The following is a 26,946-nucleotide window of genomic DNA, read 5'->3' as shown; positions in this document are numbered from 1 at the left end:
TTCATGTATTAGAAAAGCTCATGAGGAATTTAAAAAAAAACACAAAACTCAAAACAGGTAGCACTGTTTCCCGTTCAGTCTCATTACACTGATTACCCCTCGTTTAGCTTTTACAGTACATTCTTCAAATAGTTCTAAGGCTCCTTGTTACTGACAGCTGTTTGGATCAATTAATCTTCTCCAGGTATGTTTCCATCCCTGTCCATGCTCTGCAGATACGTATTTTTGGAGCACATATTTTTATGTTACCAGATATTGCAAGGCTCAGACACCAGAAATAGTATTTGACAGGTAGAAAGTAAAGCTAGGAAGCGCGTTTCATAAGCTCTCAAACAACCACCCAAAATACATGTAGGATAATACAGTATTTCATATTCTGTAAGAAGACAAAAAAAGAGCACGACAATTTGTTTAATGTGTTCAGTTTTCAGTCATCATAAGCAGGATACTAACACTGCAATATGTCACTGACTTCTTTAACAGGTTGTTGAAGAAAGTTAACACTTTTGACAGAAGTAACTATACAAGTTAAGTTCTTCAAAATTCATGTGCCACCTTTATTAGTGTACTGACAATTGTGAAGGATGATCAGCAAGGACGTTTACAAAGTCATAATGTCACTGATGTACGTTTTGTAGTTGGTGGTACAGACCTTCCAGAAACAAGACAGTCACCTTACTAGCAAAGGTAAATGGTTAACCAAGCTGGAAAAACGTTTGCCTATCTAGTTTGCATAAAATTTTACAATTATTTTTTAAAAAGCTGCATATATCTTTTGGAAAAAATATTTCTCCCCTCCACACGACTTGCTTATGTTGCTCCGCTTTTAGAACTGGATGCTAGCTTCAGACTCGCAGGTTGTGTGTGAAGACAGATATATTGTTACAGATGAAAAGCAGGTACATGCATTCCAGTTCCAAAATAAGCCGGCAGTTCAATTTGGCTTGACCTGTTTCTTTCTGTCCTGTATCTTTCACTTCAGAGTTGCAGTAGGGTAACGTGACCATCCATGTCTGTCATAACCACAACTATTCGATGTTACAGTTACTCCTGATGTGGGATCATTTCTTTTTCTTCCCTTTCCCTTTCTTGCCTCCCTCTCCTTGCTGAAGACTTTGATCGCTACCTCCCATCTTCTGGGTTCTTGTTTTCAGTTTGGGAATGGTTTCTGCGGCATACAGCATGACTGATTTACCTGAAAATACAGAGAGAGATCATTGCATACACCTGCTGCGTTAACAGCATCCACATCATCTTCAGACAGAAACTTCAGTCCCATTTCAGATTTCTATTAAACACATTTCAGATTCAGGTTTCTGTCAAACTGGATATAAAGCCTAGGAGTTCAGTTTCCCTCCACTCTGTAGCTGGAAGTTTGGAAGGAACGTCTTTTTTTTTTTTTTTAAATTTTATTTTTTAAGCACAGGAATCAGACATGTCAGAAATCAGTATTACAGCAGACCAGAACTGGCACATCACCTGACAATATCTAAAGCATCTACATCCTTCCTGTTTCTCTCTCCCCTCAACTCTTACTGGCCTAAAATACTTGGTACAAAATGACTAGGCAAACAGCTACAAGTGTTTTTACAAAGACACTGCCATCTTCCTACTGTAATATGGTTTGATTTTTTTTCCTTCTGATTAACAGTGCTCTTCAGCTGCTCTCATTTTAGTATTCTTCTTGCTCTTTCCTTAAGTTACCTGCTTCTTCAGATATGTATTTGCTTGCCTTTTACAATTTGATTCCTTGTCAAGAAAAATGCACAAGTCCAACTAACAAGAATAGCTCTTCAAGTAATTTCCAAGGAGCTGCTTCAAGACCTGCCCTTTATTGTTAATTTTTGAAAACAGACAGTAGAAAACTGAACTGCACACTCAGTGTTGTGTTTTACCTATCTGGCACCTGCAATGATGCCTAACTGATGTATGCAGAGTAAGAAAAAGGTGTGGAATTGAGCCATTTTAATATCAAATCTTCGGATTCGACTGTCAAAAAAAGGGTAAACCAAAACTGAATGGATGATTAACTCAATATAGTTATCACACAACACTCCACAAACTTCTTTTTGATTCCAGTGTTGAAGAAAGAGCACTATCAAAGACAACAGCATTTTTAAAAACTCCGCTCACTGCTCATACATGGACTTGATTTTGTTGACTTTCAGAGGTGAAGAGATTTAACGTAACATTCTAAAATTTGTTAACAGTAGAACTAATTAAACAAGCTGCTAACAAAACAAAGCCTTTCTGTTCTACTAACAGGTAAAGTGTCTAACCCAGATACTCTACTCACGTGTTGGGAACTGAGGTAAACACGGGTTGCCATCATCTTGTTTGAGCTGAATTCGTACTCTACCCCTGTACTGCACATCGCGGTTCCACTCTCTGGGATACATCTTGTTTTTCTGTCACAGGGGAGAAGAAACTTGCTTAGGTATGAAGTAATGGACTCATTTTCTACAAAAATTGTCAGGCATCTGATCTAAGTCACAGCATACTGGACTTCTGAGCAGATTCAACCCAGACCTGTGGCTCTCCAGCCATGTCATCCCCCAAGCATTTGGCCAACAGTATTTTAAATTAATAATCTCTTCAGAAAATGAAGTGTGAAAAGTTACCTCACTACAAACACAGATTCATTCCACTGGGAGAAAGTAACCAGCCAATAACGACCTTCCATTGCAAATTAAACTTTAAAATGCGTGTTTTTAGAGTTACACCTTGCAGAATTTCCTTTTATTCTACTTTACAAAGAACTTTTGAGATACTAAGATCATCTTTCCAGAATAGGTAACTAACAATAATCTTTTTATAACCTTAAAAAGTGACATTAACTCAGAGATTCAAGTTATTCTTGCCTTGCACACAGTTTTCAAACATTTCCTTCATCATTATTACTCAAAAGCAATCAAATATCTCTATTGCTACTAACAAAAACTTCTCAGTTGCAGCTTATCCTGCCTGAAACAAAAACCAAAATGATAGGAGACAAACACCGAGGCAGCTTTTTTTGATCAGTTTGTTTGTTTTACGTTACCTCTAGTAGCACATTGAATCCAACTGCTGCACACACATCTTGGATTTCTGTGGACGTGGGATTTTCAACAGCCTGTTGAAACAACATACTACTGTTACACATCTTTCAGTGGTGCACTAACTACTTATACAGAAATAGTTAGTGTTTCCCACTCCATACTTTACAGCTAGAAAAAGCAGATGGGCAAAGAGATGGCACTGCAAATAGTGACTTATCTACTGCCCTCCTACAGATTAGGGAACATCAAAAAGAATATATAAGGTATCAGTAAAGCAAAGCAGATAAGACACAATTATTTAGGACATAGGAGAAGGTAGCAGAATTGCCTAGGAAAAATAACTGAAACAACATCTATTATATATATATATATTATATATAGAACCAAAAAAGACAAATTAATGACAGCAAAACTATAGCAAAGACTGCAGATAAACATTTTTGTCTCTTTTAATGTAAACTTTTTAGGCCTGTGGCAGCAGATTCATCCCATAAACAGATCTTTGACTGGCAATGTATATGCTCAAGAATTATTTTCACTTTTTTTTTTTTTTAAACTATTATCAGGAGAAAGAAAAACAAAACACCACCGAAACTTCCTAACCAGTGAGAAAAGCCATTTAAATTGCCAGCATTGCTCGTCAAAAATGCTATAAAGAAGGATGTGATCAAAACTATTTCCGTACAGATTGAAAACAACAGCAACTACCACATCTACATGCCACAGCATAGCCTAAGCTCATAGATAAGCTCTTATCTTTGACAGACAGCAGCAAAGAGGACAAAGCACAGAATATGGGCATGTTTCGATAAGCCAGTCACGAAGCACACAATCACAAGCTAAATATTCTTTTCCGCATCACTCTCTTATTTGGCAAATCAATTCTGTAATAGATTGAGCACATTTGGTTTTCATTGCTTCACCTTCTTGCCAAGGGTGCTGCTCACATGAAAACAGATGCCTGAACCCAGAGCTCCTCTACCAACTCGACACGTTGACATTAGGTTATTGTCAAACACACTGTAATTTCTAGTTATCAAGCTACTTGCCACAGGGCATAGGAAAGATCGATAGCTTTGAAATTTATTTTTGTTTTCCAATTCTTTGCTCACTACTGCACAGCAAAACAAAGCATCATATTTCCCTGCCGCCCCCAAAATTACTTTGTCTATAGGTATCCTTCTTCCTTCTGCTATTGTCTTCTTGTTGTTTAAATATGCTGGATAAATGCAGATAAATCTAGAAAAAAAAAAGAGAGAACAGGAAGTTTTAATTAAGTAACATCGACTCCTGACATTGTTTAAACATTATTTTCCTAGTAAAAAAAAAAAAAAAAAAAGTTGCTAAAACACACAAGTTTCCACAGCAGTTTCATTTATTTTTAATACGCCGCAAAATCCCATTTCAGTTATTCAGTATGCTGCCTGACCATTCGGCAAAAACCCCGTTTGTGTGACACTACTTTTGGGGGCAGAAAGCGCACGCAAGGTGGGGATATCTGTTCTGAGAAGAAAAAAAGGGTTGTGAGGCATTGGAACGGGCTGCCCAGGGAAGTGGTGGAGTCACCATCCCTGGAGGTCTTTAAAAGACGTTTAGATGTAGAGCTTAGGGATATGGTTTAGTGGAGGACTGGTTAGTGTTAGGTCAGAGGCTGGCCTGGGTGATCTCGGAGGCCTCTTCCAACCTAGGTGATTCTGTAATTCTGTGAAAAGGAGGCTGAAAAAAAAACACGTTGTTTTGACCCATTTCTTAAAACCCAGAAAGCTAAGAGAAGAAAACATATCTCATACGTTCCCTTTTGCTGAGAATTAATGGAAGTTCCCTCAAAGGGCTGTAGCACCTTTGTTGATGAGTAAGTTATAGGCAAAAATAAGATTCACTTTTTTCCTACGTATTAACGCTAGCCAGATTTATATAACTTGTAAGTTATATAAGTGAAAAAAATCACGCTTAGAGACTCGACTACGTTGAATTGAGATTGTTTCGCGACACCCCATCCTGCCCAGCACGTACGGCGCCAGCGCCCCAGTCACGCTCCCCTCGGGCACACCGAAACGCGGCCGAGGCCCTCAGGGAGAGGCCCAGCAACGGCCCGGGCGGGACGAGACCACCGAGGCCGCGCCCGGGCCCGCCACACGCCGCTTCTAACGGCCGCGCTGTAACGGCCGCTTGTAACGGCCCTCAACGGGCCCCCCTCACCGCACGCCCCGGCCTCGCCCCGCCGCCGCCCTCCCGGCCCCGGAGGGCTCCGGTCACGACGCGAGGGGCGGTAACGAGGCCGCGCTGCCGCCCGCCCGCCATTACCTCTCCTTGTCCGACGGCGAGGCGGCGGCGGCGGCCATAGTAACGGCCGGGCCTGCGCCGCTGCCCGCCCGGCACCGCCTCCTCGCGCCGAGGGGTCCCGCCCCCGCACGCCGTCTCGGGGGTGTGATTGGGCGGCGGTGCCGTCTCTTCGAGCGCCGTGTCCAATCAGAGGGAGAGACGTGCACACAACGCCGGGCGCTGAGGGCTCCGCGGCGGGAGGAGCTAGCGCTGGGGGGGGGCGGTGCACAAAATGGCGGCCGCGCCTCATGGCGGGGCGGGGCGGGAGCGGAGTGCAGATGATTCAGGCACAGCTGCACGTCTCGGATACCTCCCCGATGGGAGGCTGAGAGAACTGTTCCACAAATAGCTGAGCATCTAGCCCTCCCTGTAATTTTTCTGCTTTAACAAAACGCACAGGTCTCCTAGAGGAAGTACTGGAGAGGAGGGTGCTGAGACACAGAATTTCTAGGTTGGAAGAGACCTCAAGATCATCAAGTTCAACCTCTGGCCTAACACTAACAGTCCCCACTAAACCATATCCCTAAGCTCTACATCTAAACGTCTTTTAAAGACCTCCAGGGATGGTGACTCCACCACTTCCCTGGGCAGCCTGTTCCAATGTCTAACAACCCTTTCAGTGAAGAAGTTCTTCCTAACATCCAACCTAAAACTCCCCTGGTGCAACTTTAGCCCATTCCCCCTCGTCCTGTCACCAGGCACGTGGGAGAACAGGCCAACCCCCACCTCGCTACAGCCTCCCTTGAGGTACCTATAGAGAGCGATAAGGTCGCCCCTGAGCCTCCTCTTCTCCAGGCTGAACAAGCCCAGCTCCCTCAGCCGCTCCTCGTAGGACTTGTTCTCCAGGCCCCTCACCAGCTTCGTCGCCCTTCTGGACACAATGCAAGACAGGATGGCATTTGGCACCCATCAGTGAGTTACTTGGTCTGTTCAGTGTTTTGGATGATGGACAGTTTTGTTGTCTTCTGTCTTTGCTCTCATTATGTCAGAAGTGAATAAGCTGTACAAAGTACTGCAGGAAAGAAATATGAGCAGTGCAACTCTGTGGTCTCTGCAGTAGCAGCTTTCAAAAATCAGACTGCAGCTGTCCAGAAGCACGGCAGCTCTTCACAAACGTGACACAACAAGCTCAGCAGCTAAAAAAAAAAGAAACAAAGAAAGAAAAAGGTTATGCAGAGTTGTGAAGGAAGCTGTTGATCCAACATGCCAAAGTTTAGCAATGTGCTAAGGACAGATTTTTGGAGGGTGATGTACTGGTTACAACTAACCTGGATAATACAGAGGTAAGTGTACCTCTCCAAAAGGTCATCTATTGAAAGTAATTATTTAGATGTCTATTTTTTAATAACAAAACATCTTGTTAGTACTAGCTTGATAATGGATTCCGTGTTCTTGCTTTGTACACGGTTTTAACACTTCGTTGCACACACATGCACACATCCATTAAGTGGTTTTCCACTGAGATATCCATCACCAACATTAAAAGTTATCTCTTCACTCTGTTTTTTGTTATTGGTATTGTTAAATTTCTCAATGTTTGTAATTTCAGAGTTACTTTTTAAAGCAAGTTCTGATGCATAATGGACTACCATTAGATGTCAGCTTGAGAAACACTACTGTGACTTTACATTGAAGAAGGCATTGAACGTCACCGGTTTATGGATGGCACAGTACCATCATTGCATATTAAGTTTGCTCTCAGTCAACCCACATAGTTCAGGACACTGAGAAAGCTTTTGTGCGTTTTATTTTTTAACGTTGTTTGACAATTGCAGGCTATTTTTTTCCTTCACTTGAATTCATACAGCTATTTAATGCCAACATATTAGGGGTAACGGCTCCGCTTCTAAAACAGTATTTAAACTTACTATATCAGAGCAAAAGCTACATTGCCTATATCGGTATTTTCGGTAACAACAAAAATGATTGTTTGTTTATTTTTCAGATGAAAAAATCATAAAAAATTGCTGGGAGTTTTTTGGGCTAGACTGAATCATGTGGCATACGTGACTGATGATGAGGGAAGTATGTCTTCTTTTCTGCAGATCCTATTGTTACATACCAATCTTACTTCTTGGTACTAGTATTCACAGTGTTAGTGAAACTAACATGCCTAAAATGAACCATTAGGTACAAACATGTCAATTTAATCCCCATCATCGTTATAGAATGACCTCATTGACTATACGGCATCCAGTCACTCCATTTGTTCTCGTGTCATAAGAAATACATTTCAAACTTGAGTTCTGCTTAATTCTAGCCTGAAGAATTCAGGGACAGAAGTAGGTCACAAAGCACACTAGCTCAGGCATGTTATGGCTGCATGCACTTTCCAAATATGTGCTATCCCTGACATCAGAAATTTAATAATGAAGCAATCAAAACCTGACAGGCTTTAAATATTTTAAAGCAAGCTGAAGATGCAGTCGCTGGTGAGCATAGGACTCATGCATGTCTGTAGCAAAATGTCAAGACTGCAAATACTGCCTTTGCTTAATACCATGGCTCCTGGTCTCTGAAAGCTGTGCATAACTTGAAATTATTCCATTTGTTATTACTGCTGTGGAAGGGGCAAGGAATGAACACTGCACTGCCTGCATTTCAGAGAATTTCTTCACTGCACACACTGTCAGCAGCAAGTTGTGTGCCTAGTCAGACATTACTTTGTTACTGTTAAGAATGTCTGGGGAAGAAAAATAGTATCATTGCCCCTGCCCCAATAAAATAAAACAAAATAAAATCAAGGGCCCTATAAAATAATGAAATAGAAGTTCAAATTGGTTTTACTAGGGAGTGGTACACTTCACCTGTGATAAATCCAAGTGCCCTGAACAGAAGTGGCACTCCAAGCGCAGATAAATGGCTTGAGCTGCATCAGTACTGCTGTGTTTCACTGAAAGGGTCATGTACAGATGTCAGTTTATTCAGACCAAGCTTACGTGTTCAGTTTTCTCTAACCCGGTGTTACACTGCATAGTCAGTCATGCTAGACATGCCTCTATAATAGGTGGACTAGTGAAGTCATTCAGGAGGCGTGTTTTCAGCTAGATGGGTGCAAGAGATCTGTAGTGGACTGCAGATAAAATGTGGAACAAAAAGGGGATGCAGAGAGGTGTTAATTGGTCCAGTGGACATGGAAAGGAAGGGGGCAAGCTAAGAAGGATTTTCTCTGCAATCTTTATAAGTTTAAAATATATTTTTTGAATCCTAGTTTAACTATGGGGTCTGGAAAAAAAGTGTTCAAAATGGAAGTGTACTTCATGCTTGAGACTGAAGTACAGAGAGGTGTAAACCTGGTCTCTCGAACAGAGACCTTTCATCAGCATAGAGGGAGAAGAATGCCGTCCTTAATTCAGAGCTGTAAAACTAGTATTACTTACCATGAAATTGCAATTTTCAGAGTGAGCCATTTCATTCTTGGTGTACTCCACTTTGCAGTATGTATACTGCTTTCCCAAAAGGAGTGATTATTTTAAATACAGAGTCTACTTAGCATTTTCTGGAGGTGTTCTTCCTCATGCCTGTCCTGCAGAGACAGCAGCTACACAACTATCTTTATTCATCAGCAGAACCCTTGGTTCTGTTCATCTTGATGCTAGAAGCCCATAATCGATCTTAATAGCCTGTATATCCTTAATATGAAAGAAAAACATCCCCAAGATTTCTAAGGCCACAGTAGATGAATATGCTTCATCTGTTTAAGTGCTGCACAAGAGCAGCTGACAATCAGAGTTGCTTTGAAATAGTCCCCGATTGTACTCTGTTCAGAGCTAAAAGTCTTGGATTACTTCACCTAGACCCATCCCTTGACCTACGCGGGGTAAATAACAACACAGAGCAGAGTCCATGTACAGTATTTCACAGAGGTACTGAGGAGACTGTCAGGCACTACATTCCCGATCGATTGTATCCAAACCCCTGTTTAGCTGGCAACAGTGGAACCGACAAAACTGAAATAGAGAAACATGGATTTCTGCAGATCTCTCATTCCTTAGTAATTGCAAGGACTATGTCTCTAACTTACAGATCTTGGTTTTACACCCAGTCGTTCTCTGGCCTTGTTCTTGCCCTGTAGAACAGCTGACAGCTGTGTAAAGTCACAGCTGTGTAAACTCAGTTTTTCAGATAAAAAGGAACCATCAATCATCCGGATGTATGTAACACAATAACATAGTGTTTGTGCTGAACTCATAGCTTCCACTTAAGCTAGAGGATTTCTGTTGGTAAGACTTCCAAATAACCTAAAAAAGTGTCAAATAATCCATTGTTTTCATTCAACTGCTCAATTATAGTAGGAACAGAAAGATGCCAACCCCCTTTCATCATGCAATGGGATTAAAAAAGAGGCTTGCAGCCATCAGTTTTTCATCTACCTGCCTGCTCTTCCATATTACACATCTGCCATCACAGACCTTAGTAACAACCTAGGTAAGATGCACTGAACTCTCTAAGCCTGAACTCTCTTTATTGTACACCCAAGATGTCTTTCCCCCTCACCCCAAGCAGCATGTTATATTGCACAGAGAATGGTTAGCAGGGACCGCACTAGGCATAAGCTACCTTCATTTGTATTAAATGTAGCTCACTCAAAATCCTGTAATTTTCACCATCCCTACTGACTGAATTGCTAGCAAGGAATTTTCTCTGTGTATGAATCAAGACCTTGAAGTGTATTTTTCTTTAGACACTTGAAAAATAAGGGACCAGCTAATCAGTCCTGAAATTAGACCTTTATTTTTACTTATTTAAATGCTTCTAACTATGTCAAAGTCTAGGATGGATAGAAGAGTGCAAGCCAAGCATACGTCTTTAACTACATGTTTGTGTATGTATTGGCAATCAACTCATCTAAGTCCCTTAATAGCCTCCAATCAGAAACAAAATGCATTAGTTAAGAAAAGGCTGGAATTAAATGAGTCTGCCATGCTTGAAAGTCATGATGAAATAAGCTTCCTTGTGAACTTACTGTAAATATCAGAGATTATGGAATTACATGGTGTCAGAACTAGATTTTGTGCAATTCATTTAAAGTGAGACATGGAAGAGAACAGAATTATACTGGTGACCTGTGTGTCCTCCTCAGCTTTTTTCCACTTGGTGTTTACCTGAAACGTGGCTACTACCAAAATGAAACCACGTGGTTTCTCAGACCATTAGTTCTGATATGCTTTACCATTGCATAAGTGTCTCAACAGCTACTTTCTTTTTACATGAAATCGTATTTCTAGTACAGCAAACAGACGGCTAACTTTTAGAAATAAATAGCCAAGAAAAGAGTTCCACTCTGACAAGGTGCAATCAGGAGGAAATTTTATATAACACTGCAAGTAATAAGTTATGCATAGCAAGACTAAATTCAGAATTAGTATACTGTGAAGCAAAATACATTAGAATAGTTGAAGAAAGAATTACAGAGTTAGGATTAAAAACAGTAATGCATCTCAGGCAGAAGCAAGCAACAAAACTGAAGGAAAGAATTGTGGGCTGAGCTTGTTAAAGAGAAACAACATTCATAGGTGGGAAAATGTATCTGATCTCAGAGGATGACAACTTACTTACTTGCAGAGAACCAGCACAAGCTTTATGCATCTTAAATCCCACTAGGAAGTAGGGCACATGAGATACTCAATTTGTATGCATCTCTTGAGCTTACGACTCTGGACGGTAGCACGTTTCAGTGAGTGAACAAGCTCCCCCTATACCTTCATGAAATCCTAATTGCAATTCCATGTCCGCTCAAGAAAAGAATACTTTCACCACCATCAAAATTAGAAGAATCTCAGATATTGGAAGTGGCAGAAACTAATATTGATTTGTAAACCAGTAGCTACGAGGAAATTTCACAAGGAGTGGATTACTTGCAAAACTATGCTAAGGAGACATTATCCAGTCTTAGGAGTAAATAAAGAGCACGTCTGGAAAACTGAAAATTGACAGCAGAAAACCTAGTTATTAAATACATACTTGATAATCATCTGGGCATCACAAATTCATTGACACCTACGTTACTGTTGTGAACTCTTAAGCTCTTCAGCACCACACCAAATTCCCTTGCACTTCCAATATGTAGCCAAATACAACACATAACCATCTACCTTACCATTCAGACTAAAAACTCAACCTTAACTACATTAACATTCTCTACGATACGCTTACAGGTACAATCTGTTATTCTGCATATAGTAAACTATGAAGCAGGAATGCCATTTCTATATGTGACTGGAAAATAAAGAACTGGGGACATCTCTTCTGGTTATGCTTAAAAGTGCAAAGGAGATGGCTGTGGTAGCAGAGAGTGAACACGTTTGGGTGATATGGTAGTAAGGAAGTCCTCAGAGCTTTAAGCGCGTGGAGGAAGTCATGCTGCACGTTAACTGACACTTCACTTTTGATTCACAGCTTCATCCAAATCACACATCTCATCGAGAACAAAGCTGTCAGACAGGTGGATGAGACCTTGCAAGGTATTGCAGTATTGTTAAGTTATGTTTAGGTGGAAGTCTAGGTAGGATTGTTAGCGACATTCAGGTTGTACTTACTATTTAATGGGAGGTCTGAGAAGACTTTTGGGAGGTATCTAGTAACAAAAGACTGCAAGAGCTTGTCTACCTAAACATTTTCCAGATCATGCCTACAAGTAGTACTGTCTTCATCAGGGAAGGGATATGTCCTCTCACCCTTCAAGCCTCTTCCAGAAATCAACTAATTGCAGTAAATTAATTTTGAAGGATTTAATGCATTTGACATTGCAAATTTAAGAATTGTTGCATACAACTTCACATATGGTAGAAAAATTCATTTCTTTTTTTGAGATTTTGAAGAATGATTTATTTTCTAGAAACACAGACTAATGTAATACTTCTTGTTAGTTGTTAGAATTTCCAGGATGATGGACTTACCTGGAACACAATATATGTACATGCAGAGTGCTCAAGGCCATTAGGCAGAAGTTTAGAGTGAACAAGTTAGGGGTCCAAAACTTCAGTTTGCTTTTGCTGTCTCAAAAAGGGTGAAGAACAGTTCTGGAACTTGCCATATTGGCTTAAAAGTGCAAGTAATGGCTCGATCCAACCACTTTCCACCAGCACTAGCTGCTTTTCTCTTCTGCTGGCTTAGGCAGCACTTACCTGACCCTGCACGGAGCAAATTCAGCATACTAAAGCAGCACAAATCCTATTACTCCTCTCATCCATCTCTACCAAATATGAGCTGAACTGGTCCACTGAAGGGTCAGATGAGTGCTGCTGCTCGCAGTCTCAAGTTTGAAGCCAAGTCCTGCTTCAAACAATATTCCAGTCTTGCCAGGAAATCCTGGCAAGGCTGCTGATTTTCAATTTTCAATCTGGCAACTCTGACAAGGAGTTTTAAGAATTATCTTTAAAGTTTCAAGGGAAAATATTCTGATGGAGAACCGCACGTGAAAAATAAAAGTAGGCTAGTTCCCTTTTAAAGTCTGCAACACTTAGTCAGAAGAGCTTTCACAGAAATTTAGCAATAACCTTAACTGTGGCACACTGCAAGGAGCTAGATGAACATAGGTATTAAATAGTAAAAATATGCAGGGAGGTCATGTTTCCACAGCTCACATAAAGAGAACAAAACTTTGTTTAGTAAACTAATGCAAAGACAACTGCAGATCTGCGTACAAATCACAAAAGTTCTACCAAAATCTGTAGAAAGGCAGGCAGTGTATCCCCAAAGAACAGGAAAAGGAGCCTTGGCTTTCTCAGCTCCTTACTTTCCCTTGTTTTGCCTCAGCATAAGTAAGGTCTGTTGCCTGCTGCAGCAACTTCATTTAAGTAAAACCAAGGAATAAATCTTTGGCAGCACAAACCAAATCTGGCAACCATTAATCTAGACATCACTAAGAAAATCCAAGATCGAATATACTAATTATAACTATTTCCCATTTTCCCGTTTTTATATTTCTGGGATCTGTGTTTATAGTTAAGCTTAGAATCCAACTTTGTATCCTAATCACTAACATGAATCAAACATCCTGGATGTCCTTAAATATTCTAAAAGGCTCTTAACAGCTATTATGCATTTTAGATAAAGAATCAGAGACACGCAGGTCTGGCACGGATTTCAAAGGATCACCTAAGCCCATCTCTGCACGCAGGCAATATGAAATATACTAAAGTCCATCCCTATGAGATGTTTCCTAAACCTCTTTTTAGAACTTCTATAATGGAAATTTAACAACTCCCATGGGAAGCATATTTCAGTGTTTCACTACCGTTATAGTTGGAAAGTTTATCTCATCTGTCTTTGCTACAAATATAGGCTTGTTTATGAGGGTATTAAGAGAAACTTCCCAATTATAATGATCATGAAGTACCTCCAAGACTATCTAAAGAAGCCACTACAATTTTCACAGACATTCTGGTGTTTGATATGCATACCATTATTGATAGTTTTCACCTCATGTTCTTCTGATTACCTCAGTTATAAAGCTGAAATCAGAATTTCTATATAGGGATTGAGTTTACCTTTAAATTCTTAGATCAAGAGGATGTAAAGCTGATGCTTACTGACTATCCTGGATTACATGGTATATCTTCCTATTAGTAGTTAGCCCAGCACAAAGGAGTATTACATAGTTTATGGTCTTCCATTTTAAACACAAGGATGGAGTTCTGCATTCTACTCCAACAGCAAATCCTAACTTCAAACAAACCACATAATCTTTGTCTCTACTTCCTCTTTAAAGAACAGTAATACTAATATTAAAAGTCTCATGAAGATACTATACGCAACATATTATATAATAATGCTAATAGCAGAAGCACTGTTTGTTAACAGATTCACCTGGTGGTGTAGAAATACAGTATGTCTTTAAGCAGATTTGTCGAGAGGCAAAGAACAAAATATCTAATAAGATGCCACTTATTCCAGAAAGGTACTTTTGGTATTGGCTTTAAATTTAATCAGAATTGACTGCTGTCTGCTGATGGTATCTCAACTCTGTTCATAAACAATGCAAATCTTATGATGAATTTTAGACAAAACTGATTCATTTCAATATCAGATTTAAGTACAAAGCCACAGATACGATGTACTCTGCAACAGTGTTAAAGCTACCATAAAGGTAAACTTCTCTATTTCGGGGCTTCCTGATATTAGGGCATCTTGAATCCTGAATATGAACTATTTAGAATGCTAACTTTAGAATAGTCCAGCTGAGATACAACAAAACTGACATACCATTTCATGGTTTGTTCAGTCATGCACAGAATGGTTAATGTTTTGTTATCTTGTGTTTCTACTTTAAACCAATTCTTATCTAAATTCCAACTATATATATATATATATATATATTTAAAGCACAAATTTGTCTTTTCAGCATTGTTCTAGCACAAACCATATTTGCATCAAAAAGGCTTGAGGCAGCAAATGTCCTGGTTTGTGTTCAAAATTGTTTTTCCCCTACAACAGCAAATTTCTTGTCACGGAATTCTTGCTTTGTTTCCCTTTATAATTTTTTTCTAAAAAACAAAACAAAAAAAAAGCATGAAGATTTCAAATAGAATTAAAATTTCATCTTATAGTCACTATTTCACATTCTACATTATATCCCCAATTTTTTTTTTTTTTTTAATTGCTTTATAAATATTATTCTTATACATACAATATTATTTCAGGCTCGCAGTGATGAAAACAATTATCCTGTTTGGCTTCTGGAAATACCCTGCCTTTAGCCTTGTTATGCACCTGAGATGGGTGAAACTGTCTCAACTATAATTATATTACAGAAGACCTAGGGCCTGATCCTGCAGCTGTTAAGCATCCTACAACAGCTATTTGTCAGTGATAAAGAAGAACAAATACTGGAGGTACAAGGTTTTGCTGGATCAGGCCATAAATGTAAGTGCATTATACAACATATTATAAGGTGACATCTCAAAATAAAGTACTGTATTTTTATGTAATGCAGAAGTAACACACACAATTTACATATAGTAATAATTTATTCTGAAATGTTCATTTTAGTCTCTGTTGAAACATCCCCTTATTCTCATTAATAAAAGAGCAGCCATCTCACCTCAAATACCAGAATATACAACAAGTTACAGCATAGCAAAAAAATTCTACCTACTTTAAGATAAAATCTAGATCAGGTAAAATAATTTTGTTCAAGGTTTTACAGTTACACAGTTTTCTTTTTTTTTCTTTTTTAATTTTTATTTTTTTTTTCAGAGCACAAAGGAAGTGTAAATTGTTACACCATAACTATCTATGCACGTTATGTGACCACAGAAATGTTATCATTACTTCAGAAAATAACCATCAGTTCCATTCATGCAGAAAAGCAGGCTGGGAATGCTTGTTCAGCAGAAACCATATTACTGTGAATTTCACAGCCACATGATTAATTATTGGTTTAGATGGACTCACAAGTACTAAAACTGAGTATACTTTTTTGCATAAATAATACCAATTCTTCCCTGATGTAGTTTAGTCAGTCTGCAATCTAGAAATGATTGGTAAAGCAGTACACTGTATCATTTCTACCTGCAATGTTCCATAATTTCAAGACAAGCAATATTTAAAGATTATGGGATGGGAAGCTAATTAAATACATGTTAAACATACTGTACAAATATACTTGCATTAGCAATTTTATTTCAAACTGTCAATCAGGTATTCCTCCAAAATATTACCAGTGAAGACAAAGTATACTATCAAATATGGCTTCCAGAACAAGGACTCTCTAACAAGAATCAAACCTATTTACAAAAAATAAAAACAACAAAAAAAAGCAATCCCCATTTTTCTTAAGTTTCATTCGAAACAAAAGTTCTAAGTAGCTGCTATATGTAATACATCAGTTTTATTTTGTGATGTATTTAAACAGAAGTCACCAGGTAAGAGCCAGAGTGGCGCTTCGGACTCTGAGTTCCACTGGAGTCTGTGTTTTCAGATTTCGAGTCACGTTTCTTTGTGCTGTTGTTTACCGGTGTCGGTATCTGCGACGGCCGAGCAGAACTATTGTCCACACTACTCTTCCTACGGCTCGGATTGTAGTTGAAAGGAGTAACTCTTGCGGCTACAGCACCGATGGGGGAGCTGTGTTTGCTTGAACTACTGGAACTGAATGGTGTACGCTCGCTCACAGTACTCTCATTATTTTCTGGTGCAGGAGCAGGATTAGTCTGCAGAGGTTTTGTTTCAGTGCCTTTCTTGTCTGGACTGTCTATCTGAAAGAAAGAGTTCAGACGGTTTTCTAAACCAACGGTACGAACAGGAACACTTCCATTCCCTGGATTTTGTTTTTCTTGAATCTCTTTAGAATCTTTGCCATTCACACCCCCTTTCTCTGAAACACTGTCAATAACAGGGGGAGTATTTCCAGTTGGGGACCTTCCAGATCGAGGATTGTTAATTGGGCAGTCCTCAATCCTCACCCACACATCCTCTGTCTTAGAGACAGCTGGTGCCATCTGATAGATCAGGGTTTTGGAATCAGAGCTATTTGTGGCACCCGAGGAAGAATGCTGAGGATCATTCATTATCTGGGGAATTTCATTTTCTTTTATTTTTCTCCAAGTACCTTTTGCTGGTGCTTGGCTTTCTTTATTTTGCTTGTGTCCAGACACAGAACTTCCGTGCTGCTTCTCATCTTCACTTTTTGCCTTCTCACTGGATTCTGAAGAAGCTGACAGAATCGAGGAAGAACTTCCAGTTCTTCGCCAAGTGCTTACACGAGGAAGTGATGAGGAATGCTTACTGTGTTCACGTTTCCATGTTCCTGATCTATTGACTGGCAACCTAGATGGACTTTCAGAGTGAGAACGAGCTATATCATGACGTTTTGCTGGTCTCCCATCATATTCTACAGAAGGGCTCAGATTAGGGGGTAATTTTCGCCAACCGCTAGTCTGGGCAGTTGAATGAGAGGACAAAGACATATCAGGAAGAGAAGGACTTAGAACTGGGGTCTGTAGCTGGGACCTTGTGGGAGAATCTGGCCTGGAAGGAGACAGAGATTCAAACGAAGCAGACTCTTCCAATTTCCGTCTTAGAGTTGGACTTGGAGCTTCTTTAATAAAAGTTGACTGGCGAACAAGGACAGGTCTCTCAGATCTGTCAGATTCACTTCCGCTAGATTTTGTGGACGACATTCTGGATAGGTCAGTCTTCTTGTTTGATCCGCCACTGCTGAGAATTTGGTTTAATCCTTTTGAAGCAGACTCACTTCTTGGGATGCTACTGCTACTCTTCGGTAAGGCAGTTTGCTTAGTAAGGTTTTGTTGGCTCATCTGCCTTCCTGGTGATGTGTATGACATTCTGCCTGAACTTGAAGATTTAGTTGAAGCTGTGCTAGGAGATGATGTCCTTGGCAACTGAGACAGTTTGTTTGGAGGACTTATACCATTTCTTCCTGGTGAAATTGAGTTTCGTCCTGGAGATTGCAGAGGCCGACTTAATGGCTGCTGTTGAGGTCTAGAAGGAGTGGAGTCTCTAGATCCTGATCTAGAAGGTCCTTTACTTGATCCACCCTGGTTCAACCCTGAAAGTTGCCTAGTTACAGGAGCTGGCTCAGGTTTTCCTGATGACTTGACACCTCTTGGAGAGCTAGCTGAACTTTGGCCTTCACTGGGACTCTTGGAATTTGCGTTTTTGAGTGGGGCACCTTTTTTGGAAACAGGACTAGTACTTGAAGAACTATTTCGAACTCCTGGAATATGAATCATTGTCCTACCACGTGAAATTGAAGGCACGCTTGTTTGTTGGGGTTGCTTTAACTGGCTTGAAACTTCTGAATTGGAGCGAGCTTTTCCTGTAATCATACTTTTATACACTTTTTTCCCTCCTTTGATTCCCTTATTTTCAGCTTCTGCTTTTTTAGACTCCAGTGTACTTTTCTCTCCTGGCTTAAGGATTCGTGGACCTTTATTACTAGTAAAAGGTTTTTCTTCTTGGTCTGGAGTAAGATGAAATGGTGACCCAAGGGAAATACCAGATTTTAATGAAAGGATAGAATCAGAGTCTGATGAAGCTTGCCTAGACAGTGATGCAGCAGCTGCAGCTTGATGCAAACTACTAACTATAGAGTTCGCACCTTCTTGTATTGCTTTCCAGTCAAAGTTCTCTGAATCAGGTGAGAAACCATGTTCTGAATCTGGCCTCTGTATCTCTCTCAAATCCAGTGTCAAATCTTCTGCCAATATACCACCTATATTTCTGGAATTATTTTTTTCACTTTCGCTCTTTATCCTTGATGGTTTTTTCTTTTTAGGCATGGCAGAACTAATGCATTCCTGCAAAAGGTCATCTTCGGAGTCAATACTAAGAGAACTCAGAGAGCTGTTTCTAGAGAAACATACAGGTGTATCTTCAACATGAAATGATTTGGGTGCATAACCAGAAGTCTGTGGTCTGTTTGGTTCTATCTGTGAATCAGGAGCCTCAGTTCGCTTTGCAGGTTCTCCTTCTTTGTTGTTGTTGTTTTCTTGATCAATATCACTAAGGGAACTAAGAGATGAATTGCGAGAAAAACAAACAGGTGTGTTTTCTATAGCAAAATTCTGCATTTTCTCATCTGTAGCTGCCCCTCTGTCTGGAATATCTTTAGTTGACTGACAGAAACTTTTAGGCTGGCTTCTGCTTGTTGGGTGTTTTTGACAAACTTGTGTCCTGTTGGTTGATTGCTGATTTGAAGCCTGTTCCGCATTAGCGCAGTCTTTAGCTTCTATTTCCTTTGCTTCTTTTCCTTTTCTTAATTCTGCCTTTTCCCTTGAAAGGTCAACATCATCATCATCAAAGTCTAAAGAACTTAGGGAATCATTCCGTGAAAAACAATATGGAGTTCCCTCAATAGGCGTATAATGATGAGGTGAATCAAATGCAAAGCTTCCTCTTACACGCTCTTCATTATTTGGAAGTTTGTCATTAAAATCTCTCGCATTATTTTTAATGTTCTGTTTCTTTGGGTCTCTGTTCTCTGAATAGCTTCTTTCATTATTAATATTGCTTTTAGGCTCTGTGTTTTTTCTTACACGTGCTCTGTATTCATTGTTTTGGGGAACAGGCTTTACAGGTGATGTTGGCTTCTTCTTTTCACCTTCTGATTGGTTTTTGTTACTTAAAGATGCAGATGCTTGTTGAATTTGATCCATTATTTTCTTCACTCTAAAAGGTTTGTGACTTTTTCCTTTTGGCATAGCTGAGTTAATGCACTCAGCCAGAATATCACCCTCTTCTGTTTTGTCATCATCCAGTCCTGGGGCAGTCACAGTTATGCTTTTTGCTCTCTGAGAGTCATCTGTACTCCTACCTTCTGTAGGAATGGTGTCTCTCTTTTCAAATTCCCCTGACTCTGCCCCTGTACCCACACTGTCTACGTTGGCTAACTCATTTGGTGGTGATTCTATTGTAAGATCACTTAAAGATGTAGCTGTTGAAAAATTTATTGGTGTTCCCTCAACGCAATACACCCGCGGCATATCATCACCTGGTGTAAAACTAACGTGCTTTTGGGATTGCATTCTGCTCTGTGAAGGCATAAGCTTGTAAACTGGTAGCTGGCTGGGCTTTCTGGCTACAGGAGGAGGTATTTTTGGAGCAGATGCTTGAGAAGGCTTTTTGGCTTTGCGTGAAGACTTTGTTGGCATTGCAGAAATAATACATTCTTCCAGTATTTCAATATCATCATCATCAGAATCATCCAGAATGTCTTTTTCTGCTTCAGAAGGCTTCTCTACTTTCTTCTCTTGGTTATCCTTTGTATCATCTGACTCTTCAGGTTCTGCTTCATTTCCATGTTCGTTTTCATGTACAGGAGGCATTATTCTCAACTCTACATCTTTCTGTATAAATGGCTCATCAAGACTCAGAGCACTCAGGCTAGAAGAGCAAGAAAACCCATCTGGTGTACTTTCTGTGGCAAAATGTAGTAATGTATCAGCATCTGGCAGTACCTGAACTCTCTGCACAGCTGCATTTACAGCTGCCTGTCTAGGACCAGGCTCTCTCTTTTCTGCACTAGGTACTTTACCTTTAGCTACATCTCTTTTTACCGGAACGCCTTGAGAAGGAGGTGGAGTTTTACTTCTGCTTGGAGGCATTGTTTGTCCTGGGCTGTCTGGAAGATCACTCGGACTTATAATGCCACTTACCATTCCACTGCAAGGCTCACTTTGAACCGAACTGGCAATCGAACGGCTTTCAAAACTATCCAGGGAACTTACAGAAGTACACCTGCTGAACATCAGAGGAGTTTCCTGCACATAATGTTCTGGTGGGCTTTTGGGGGTTTGTGCACCACTCTTTGAGGGAGATTTGGCACCTGAAGAAAACTCAACAGCTTTATGTCTAGAGGAGTCGGAAGGAGATAAGCTAGAAGTTGGAAGTCTACTGGATTTTGTTCTGATATGTTGTGATGTTGATGTGATTTCACTTACTGAGGCTTCTGCAGATAGAGCCCCACTGTTTTCCTTCAGTTCTGCTATCTGTAGTGTATTATTAGCATCTGCCACACGTGTGGATTGATCACGTCCTATTTCATCTTCAGCTGATGACAAAGATGACAGAGAGCTACACCTTGAAAAACATATTGGTGTATCTTCCACACAGTAAGTTTGTATAGTTTCCTGATTAATAGACGGAGTCTTACAGGAGGCAGTCTTTTGAGCATGACCTCCTCTGCTCTGTGCAGAACTTGGGTGGAGCTGATTCTGTCTCTTTGAAACAGCTGAGGGGGCTGATGCGTTCCCAGTGCTTGAGGAAATACGGTCAGTTTTGGTGCTTTGCACTGAAGAAGTCTTTGAAAAAGTAAAAGATGGCTTCTGAGAAGAGGGAGGAACTTCTGTTGAGTATTTTAGACTATAATCAATGGGCTGATCGACATGATGTTCCTCTTCATTGTACTTTATACTGTAATTGGTTGGTCTGTCTTCCTCTTCGTGTTGTTCCTCCTCGGAGTAACGCTCACTGTAGTTGGTTGGCTTATCATCATCGTAATCATCAACCTGGCACAGGGACTGGTTTACTTTCTGATTCATTCCAAGAGTTGAGCCTACTCTGTTCTGATCTGAACCATTGGATGCTCTTGATCTAAACGAAGAAACGCAATCTTGCTGTCCAAAAGGTGACTGGTATTTCATATGTTTATCATCTCCACTCTCAGTGTACACTGGGTAGGCTGCACTTTGGCTCCTTGACTGCCTTTGTTCATTCTGTTTCATTTCATCATCTATTATATGCTTAGGCCTTGCCCATCTTTCATTCTGAGAGGGGCTCTGCCTTCCAGAATTTAGCTGTTCGTCCGAATACTTAAGACTATAGTTAATAGGAGTGTCTAGCTCTCCATCATTGTCATCCATGTGATTTGCACTGTGTATCTTATGTGCCAAGTCAGCTGGATATTGACCGTAACTACAAAACTTGCTTTCATCATCTTCAGAATAAGATTCAATGGAAGGCTTCATTTGGCCTCTTTTACCATAGCCATCACTGCTGCTTACACTATTTAAACTATCATTTGAAGCTCTCTTGTATTCCATTTTTGCGTAAGGCACAGGACATGTCCTGCTTGAATTCTCAGGTTTAGGGAAGTATGTACTTGAGTGAGTAAGGGCGCTGGCTGCTCTCCTCGGGGCATTTCTGTCTTCTGTCAAACAGTGCATTTCAGAAGTGGAACTAGAACTTCTGTCTTCTTGTGGAATATGCATGCTTGTTACTTCTTCCATAACTTTGGCAATTTGAGCTGCAGCAGTAGAAATTTGCATTCCTATTCTCTTAGAGGAGTTCCCAGTGTTCTCTGTAGCCGGATGATAGGTATTTAAACCTACTGCTCGATCCCTGTCAAGACTTCTGTCTTTCTCAGACCGACAATTTTCTATGTTTCCTCTACTGGAAGAAGAGGAGCCAGGCAATACTGTAGTATTTAAATATGGTGAAAGTACAGTCATATTACCAGTATTAAAACTTTCTGATCTGCATATTGCATCATCATGACGACTAGAATCCAAAACATACTCACTGTATATGTTCTGCTTATGTCTCTGCTTATTACGGTGAGATGCTTTTGGGCTTAAATTATCAATATTGTCAAAAGTCTCTGATAAATGCTGAGCATCTAATTCTGCTTCCAGTGCCTTTTGTTTTCTAACATGAAGAGATGGTAAGCTTGATCCTGGAGACATAATATTAGCATCCTTATACTTTGCTGGCCTGTTTGCCATGAGGTTTCTTAGAGCTGCAGCGCTGCCCATTGCTATCATCTTGTGTTTTGAGTGGATGAGATTTTTGAGCATGCTGACTGCTCCCATGTCCCACAGTGCCTCCTGATCCTTTGCATTTCTTGCAGAAAGATTCCACAGGGTCCCACATGCATTACTGACTATCGTCAAACTGTGTGACTTCAAGTGTTGTAACAAGGTTTGTAAGCAGCTGTTCTCTCGTAAGATTTGCCTGGTGTTAAGTAATTGAAAACAAAAAATCAGTAAGTGGCATTTCAAATGAATCAGAAATAAAACAAAAACCTACTATGCTACAGGTGAGGTTAGTCCTTTGAAATGATGAGTATGAATTATCTGGTGCAAATCTGTCTTATTTTTCCTCTATTCATATGGAAATCCATCCAAATCCAACTGATCAAATACTAATACAAATATGAATCACTTGTTCCCACCCTACACTCCCTGTATTAAATATTTTTCCATTCCAGGTGGTTTCCTGTACAGCTTAGCAATTTTCTCTTTCCTGGAAAAGTTTCTAGTACCGTTCATTATTTACAAGCAACAGATTTGATATTATTGTATATTCCTGTTATCTGAGTGGAATACGTGCCTTACCATATTCATCACAAATTATTGTATTTGATTACTGTTCTTAATGAATGCATTCCATTAAGATTCAACATACAAACATGCTTTTGGTACCACTATACTGTAAATTGTCAGAAAATGTATACATACCTGTGGTCCTCATTAGTAGCAATTAAGCTAGAAACATTTCTTAATATTCCTCCTCCACTTTCTATGATGGCTAGAGTGTTTGTTTGGCTCCGGTATGTGAGTGTGCCGACTAGAAATGCAAGAGCACCATCAACAGCACATATATCAGCTTTGTTCTCAGTACAATGTGCTGACAAATTCCATAAGGCACTCAAAACGCTTTTTAGGGTTGATTCCTAGGAAAATAAAATGATAGAATTAGAAAAGTTTCCAACTGTTGAACACAAGCCCTCAAAAATACTTAAGTTAGCTTCAAGGACTCTGTCAAAGATCTGTCTTTCCAGTTCCCACTGATGCAAAGTGGAACCAAGAATAAACTGAAATAGTAATTCCTACTGAACCTGCACAGTCTGAAAATACAGCCCAGAGATAAAAACTGCCTCGCTGATTCTAACCTACATTTACAAAGAAAAAATTCATTGATCATGGGGTATTTTTTTCCCAGTTAACTGCAAAATTTTATTTTTGCTTGGATGAAATCTCGTGTTGTATGTTAAACACCCAATATTTTGTTTTCTGTTTTCCTACGCATGTCTCTATTTCTCTAGTTTTCCTCACAAACACTCATAATTTGTGATTTAATTATGTTCCAATTTCTGATTTCTGAGCTGGTAAGCTAGAGACATATAGCACTGCACACACCAATAATTTTCTTTGCTTCTCTCTTACCATCAGCTATGGATTTGCTATTGCTTGCCAGAAAATTTTGGAATTATGAACCGCAATATTTGTTAGCTGCCATAATGGTAAAAATGGTTTGAAGATTAGCTGGCAGAGGACTCTGGGATGGAATATAATTCCGTATGATTGCAGGAATTATACCAAGAATATATCCAGAAAATGGCAGAAGTGGAAGTTACCTATTCACTAAATCAGAAGAGGTTGCACTGAATTGCAAAATTATAAAAAGTGCCTATTAGAACAGCGCAGCTCATGAAACTGAAGAGCAAAAGCTGTCAACTCTCATCAATAAAATTATATACCATTAGTTCTGAGTTGACATTGATATGTTGTGATCTGCTGCCCCATTAACTCAAAGCAATTCTATTCAGCAATTTCAATTGCTTTGAGTTAGGTAACTTTAATTTAGAAGTTACCTAAAACACCCCAAGTATTTGATCTACGACTTCTATCAAGAAGGACAACACTTTTATTCTGTATAGAATAAACAGAACATTTCAAAAAATTTATCTTTTAGTTATTTATACATGATACCTTCTTAACTTCCAAAGCACATTCCATCAATGCTTTCACACTCCCAACTTCTCGTAGTGTCTTCTTACTGTTTACATCTGCTCGCCAGGACAAGTTCCTCAACACACTTGCAATGACCTGCAAACCATGAAAGAAAAATATTATACATAGATGCATATAAACAGGTGTATTTTATATATGTATGTATAAGCAAGCATATATAACAGTCTCATTTGTGCCAGGAGAGGTTTAGATTGAACATAAGGAAGAATTTCTTCACAGAGAGGGCAGACGGGGCTGCCCAGAAAATGGTGGACTTCCCATCCCTGGAGGTATTTAAGGTATGTATGGAGGTGGCACTAAGGGACACTTTAGCGATGGGACCTGGTAAGTCAGGTTGATGATTGGACTTGATGATCGTAAAGGTCTCTTCCAACCTAGATGATTCTGTGATTACATAAGAAATATATATCTTATTGCTTACGACATTAAATAAAAATAATTTAATATTTAGTAATTTTAAACAAGTTCCCAACCAATGAAGAACAGTTGTGCGTTCTCAGCTCTGAGGATCACTCTACACACTTCATAAATACTGTTTATTTTCAAGATATTTTCCTCTACAGCACAGGATCAATAGGAAGAGACACTCGTGTCACACCAAACACTTTGCTCATGCTTTGGCAGTTTCTCCGGGAGGTGCTGCTGTGGAGAGCAGGTATGTATGTACGTACTAAAAGTACAACCTTGGCAAGTCAGATACAGGTTTTTTTTTTTTTTTTTTTTGAAGAAGAGCTTCCTCTACTACGGTCCCCCTATTATTAACTTTCTGTTACTGTAGAGGAGCCACAATAATGTGTTAACCCTCAGTCCACTAGCACTACCATAAGTAAGCTGAATTAGAGAATCTAGGATCACTTTAACTTTTCTTGAAAATTGGATTTCCACCAACAGACGAGGATCATACAGACGAGTTTTACAGCCCATGTATTTTGTGTGTTTTGGTGAGAAAACAGTACCACAGCTTACCATTTTTACTACAAGAAAGTTGTACTTCATGGTTCACAGAATTAATATAGGTACTAACTTTGCATCAAAGTTAATGCAGGTAAGACAAGAAAAGAGCAACAATTAAAAAGTCAGGCTAGGATAAATGCAGCACATTTCAAAGACACACTAATTAAAAAAAAATAGAGAAGGCAGCACCCTAGAAACTTAATACAAAGACAGAATTCAAGTATAAAAAACTGATGTCGAGAGTAAATCAGTAGAAGGAAAGTAAATATTAAGAAAGGAGAGCAGAAATACCGTATTTTCACATAATGCAATAAAATTGAAGCAAAGCAAAATAATGGAAACAGCCAAGAAATATTTCACCTAGTAAAGACATTACCTGCTGTAAGTCTTCACTTTCAGACTTCAATTGGGCTACAAGAGCTCTCATGCAGCCCTTCATAGAACACAATGTAGCCTGATAAAAATCAGAAGAAAATAGAGAAGAAATAGTTCTAAATGACAGATTATGTGGCTTGCTTGTGCTCAATTCTTTGACATTTTCATCTGATCATTTGTGAAGTTCAAAAAAAAGCTTTGGAATACACGTTTCCAACAATAAACATTTGGTCCACAACTATTAAAAATTTAAGCCTAACACAGTTTCTATACTGGGAAATCCCAAAGTGGTAGAATCATGCTAAATTTTACTTTTTTTTTTTTTTTTTTTTTTTTTCCCCAACAGGTCTAAGACCAGATCTGGAAAAGTACTAGTTGAGAAGCCTTCTTTAACATATGCTGGGTAGCATACTACACAATTACCTGTAAGCTGGCAATGTGTTTTTCCCTGCTCTCTATAGAGTCTCACAATTACACTTTTCATTTCAAACATACAAAATACTAAAAAAGATGAATATTTAAAACTAAAACGAACTAATTCTTCTAATTCTTTGAAGTAGTGCCTGTGATGAGCTAGATATTCAATAAATGTTTAAGAGTGAGCTCCAGCTTGAAGAGGTTTGCAAAATCTTTTTGGACAATAATAGTATTATTAAGTGACTATTTAACAAAATTTGGCTCAATTAACAGTTTTAGTTCAACATCCTCAGAAAAATCAGTCACTGTCTGTTACTGTTGGTCCATAATCATTGTGTTATACATTACTGAAAGATCATATGTATTGCTTATAAAAAAATAAAATCAATTGGTAAAATCCTTACTTTCAGTGACAAATTAAAAATGACTTGATTTAATGTGACAGTTGATACTGTAATGGTACAATATAACATTCATGTCTGTGGTACTCTCAGTAAGGAACAGGATGAAATGGCATTTTCTTTTTCTCTCCTGAGCTCAAATTCAATATCCTATCCTCAAGATTTCATCACCTGCCTGAGTATTACAATTCAAACTTCAGCTTTCAACTGAAATTACAA

General features: G+C 39.3%; 2 protein-coding genes and 1 long non-coding RNA gene across 8 annotated transcripts in view; 1 reads left to right on the top strand and 2 right to left on the bottom strand.

Annotated features, from left to right (window-relative positions):
• Positions 1 to 399: 399 nt before the first annotated feature.
• On the bottom strand, positions 400 to 5,487 carry SRP19 (signal recognition particle 19). Its single transcript, XM_084504441.1, has 5 exons — positions 5,343 to 5,487; positions 4,202 to 4,277; positions 3,041 to 3,112; positions 2,297 to 2,408; positions 400 to 1,195 (listed from the first exon to the last, which is right to left on the bottom strand). Exons 1-5 carry the CDS (start codon positions 5,378 to 5,380, stop codon positions 1,062 to 1,064), a joined length of 432 nt encoding a protein of 143 aa, XP_084360567.1. The 5' UTR covers positions 5,381 to 5,487; the 3' UTR covers positions 400 to 1,061.
• Positions 5,488 to 10,144: 4,657 nt separating this feature from the next.
• On the top strand, positions 10,145 to 26,922 carry LOC311427228. Its single transcript, XR_014687257.1, has 3 exons — positions 10,145 to 15,227; positions 25,144 to 25,235; positions 26,256 to 26,922. It is a non-coding gene; the product is annotated as an uncharacterized lncRNA (long non-coding RNA).
• The window catches only part of APC (APC regulator of WNT signaling pathway), a 100,419-nt gene continuing 88,785 nt past the window's right edge, over positions 15,313 to 26,946 (bottom strand). For all 6 annotated transcript variants that reach the window (XM_084504436.1, XM_084504434.1, XM_084504437.1 and 3 more), the window contains 4 exons: positions 25,911 to 25,988; positions 24,539 to 24,655; positions 23,285 to 23,499; positions 15,313 to 22,778 (listed from right to left, as the gene is read on the bottom strand). In XM_084504436.1, coding sequence (XP_084360562.1) covers positions 16,211 to 22,778; positions 23,285 to 23,499; positions 24,539 to 24,655; positions 25,911 to 25,988 — 6,978 coding nt within the window. In that variant the 3' untranslated portion in view covers positions 15,313 to 16,210. The remainder of the gene's footprint in view (positions 22,779 to 23,284; positions 23,500 to 24,538; positions 24,656 to 25,910; positions 25,989 to 26,946) is intronic.

The sequence above is a fragment of the Aythya ferina genome (assembly GCF_964211825.1).
Source record: "Aythya ferina genome assembly, chromosome: Z".
Classification (NCBI taxonomy): domain Eukaryota; kingdom Metazoa; phylum Chordata; class Aves; order Anseriformes; family Anatidae; genus Aythya; species Aythya ferina.
Note: the sequence above shows the minus strand (reverse complement) of the source record. Positions and strands in the feature narration are given on the sequence as shown.

Coding starts and splice junctions, on each gene's coding strand:
- SRP19 (XM_084504441.1), bottom strand. CDS start 5,380: ATGGCCGCCGCCGCCGCCTCGCCGTCGGACAAGGAGAG. Junction 4,278..5,342: donor TCGCCGTCGGACAAGGAGAG/GTAATGGCGGGC, acceptor TTTTTTTTCTAG/ATTTATCTGCATTTATCCAG. Junction 2,409..3,040: donor GATTCAATGTGCTACTAGAG/GTAACGTAAAAC, acceptor CCCCTGTGACAG/AAAAACAAGATGTATCCCAG.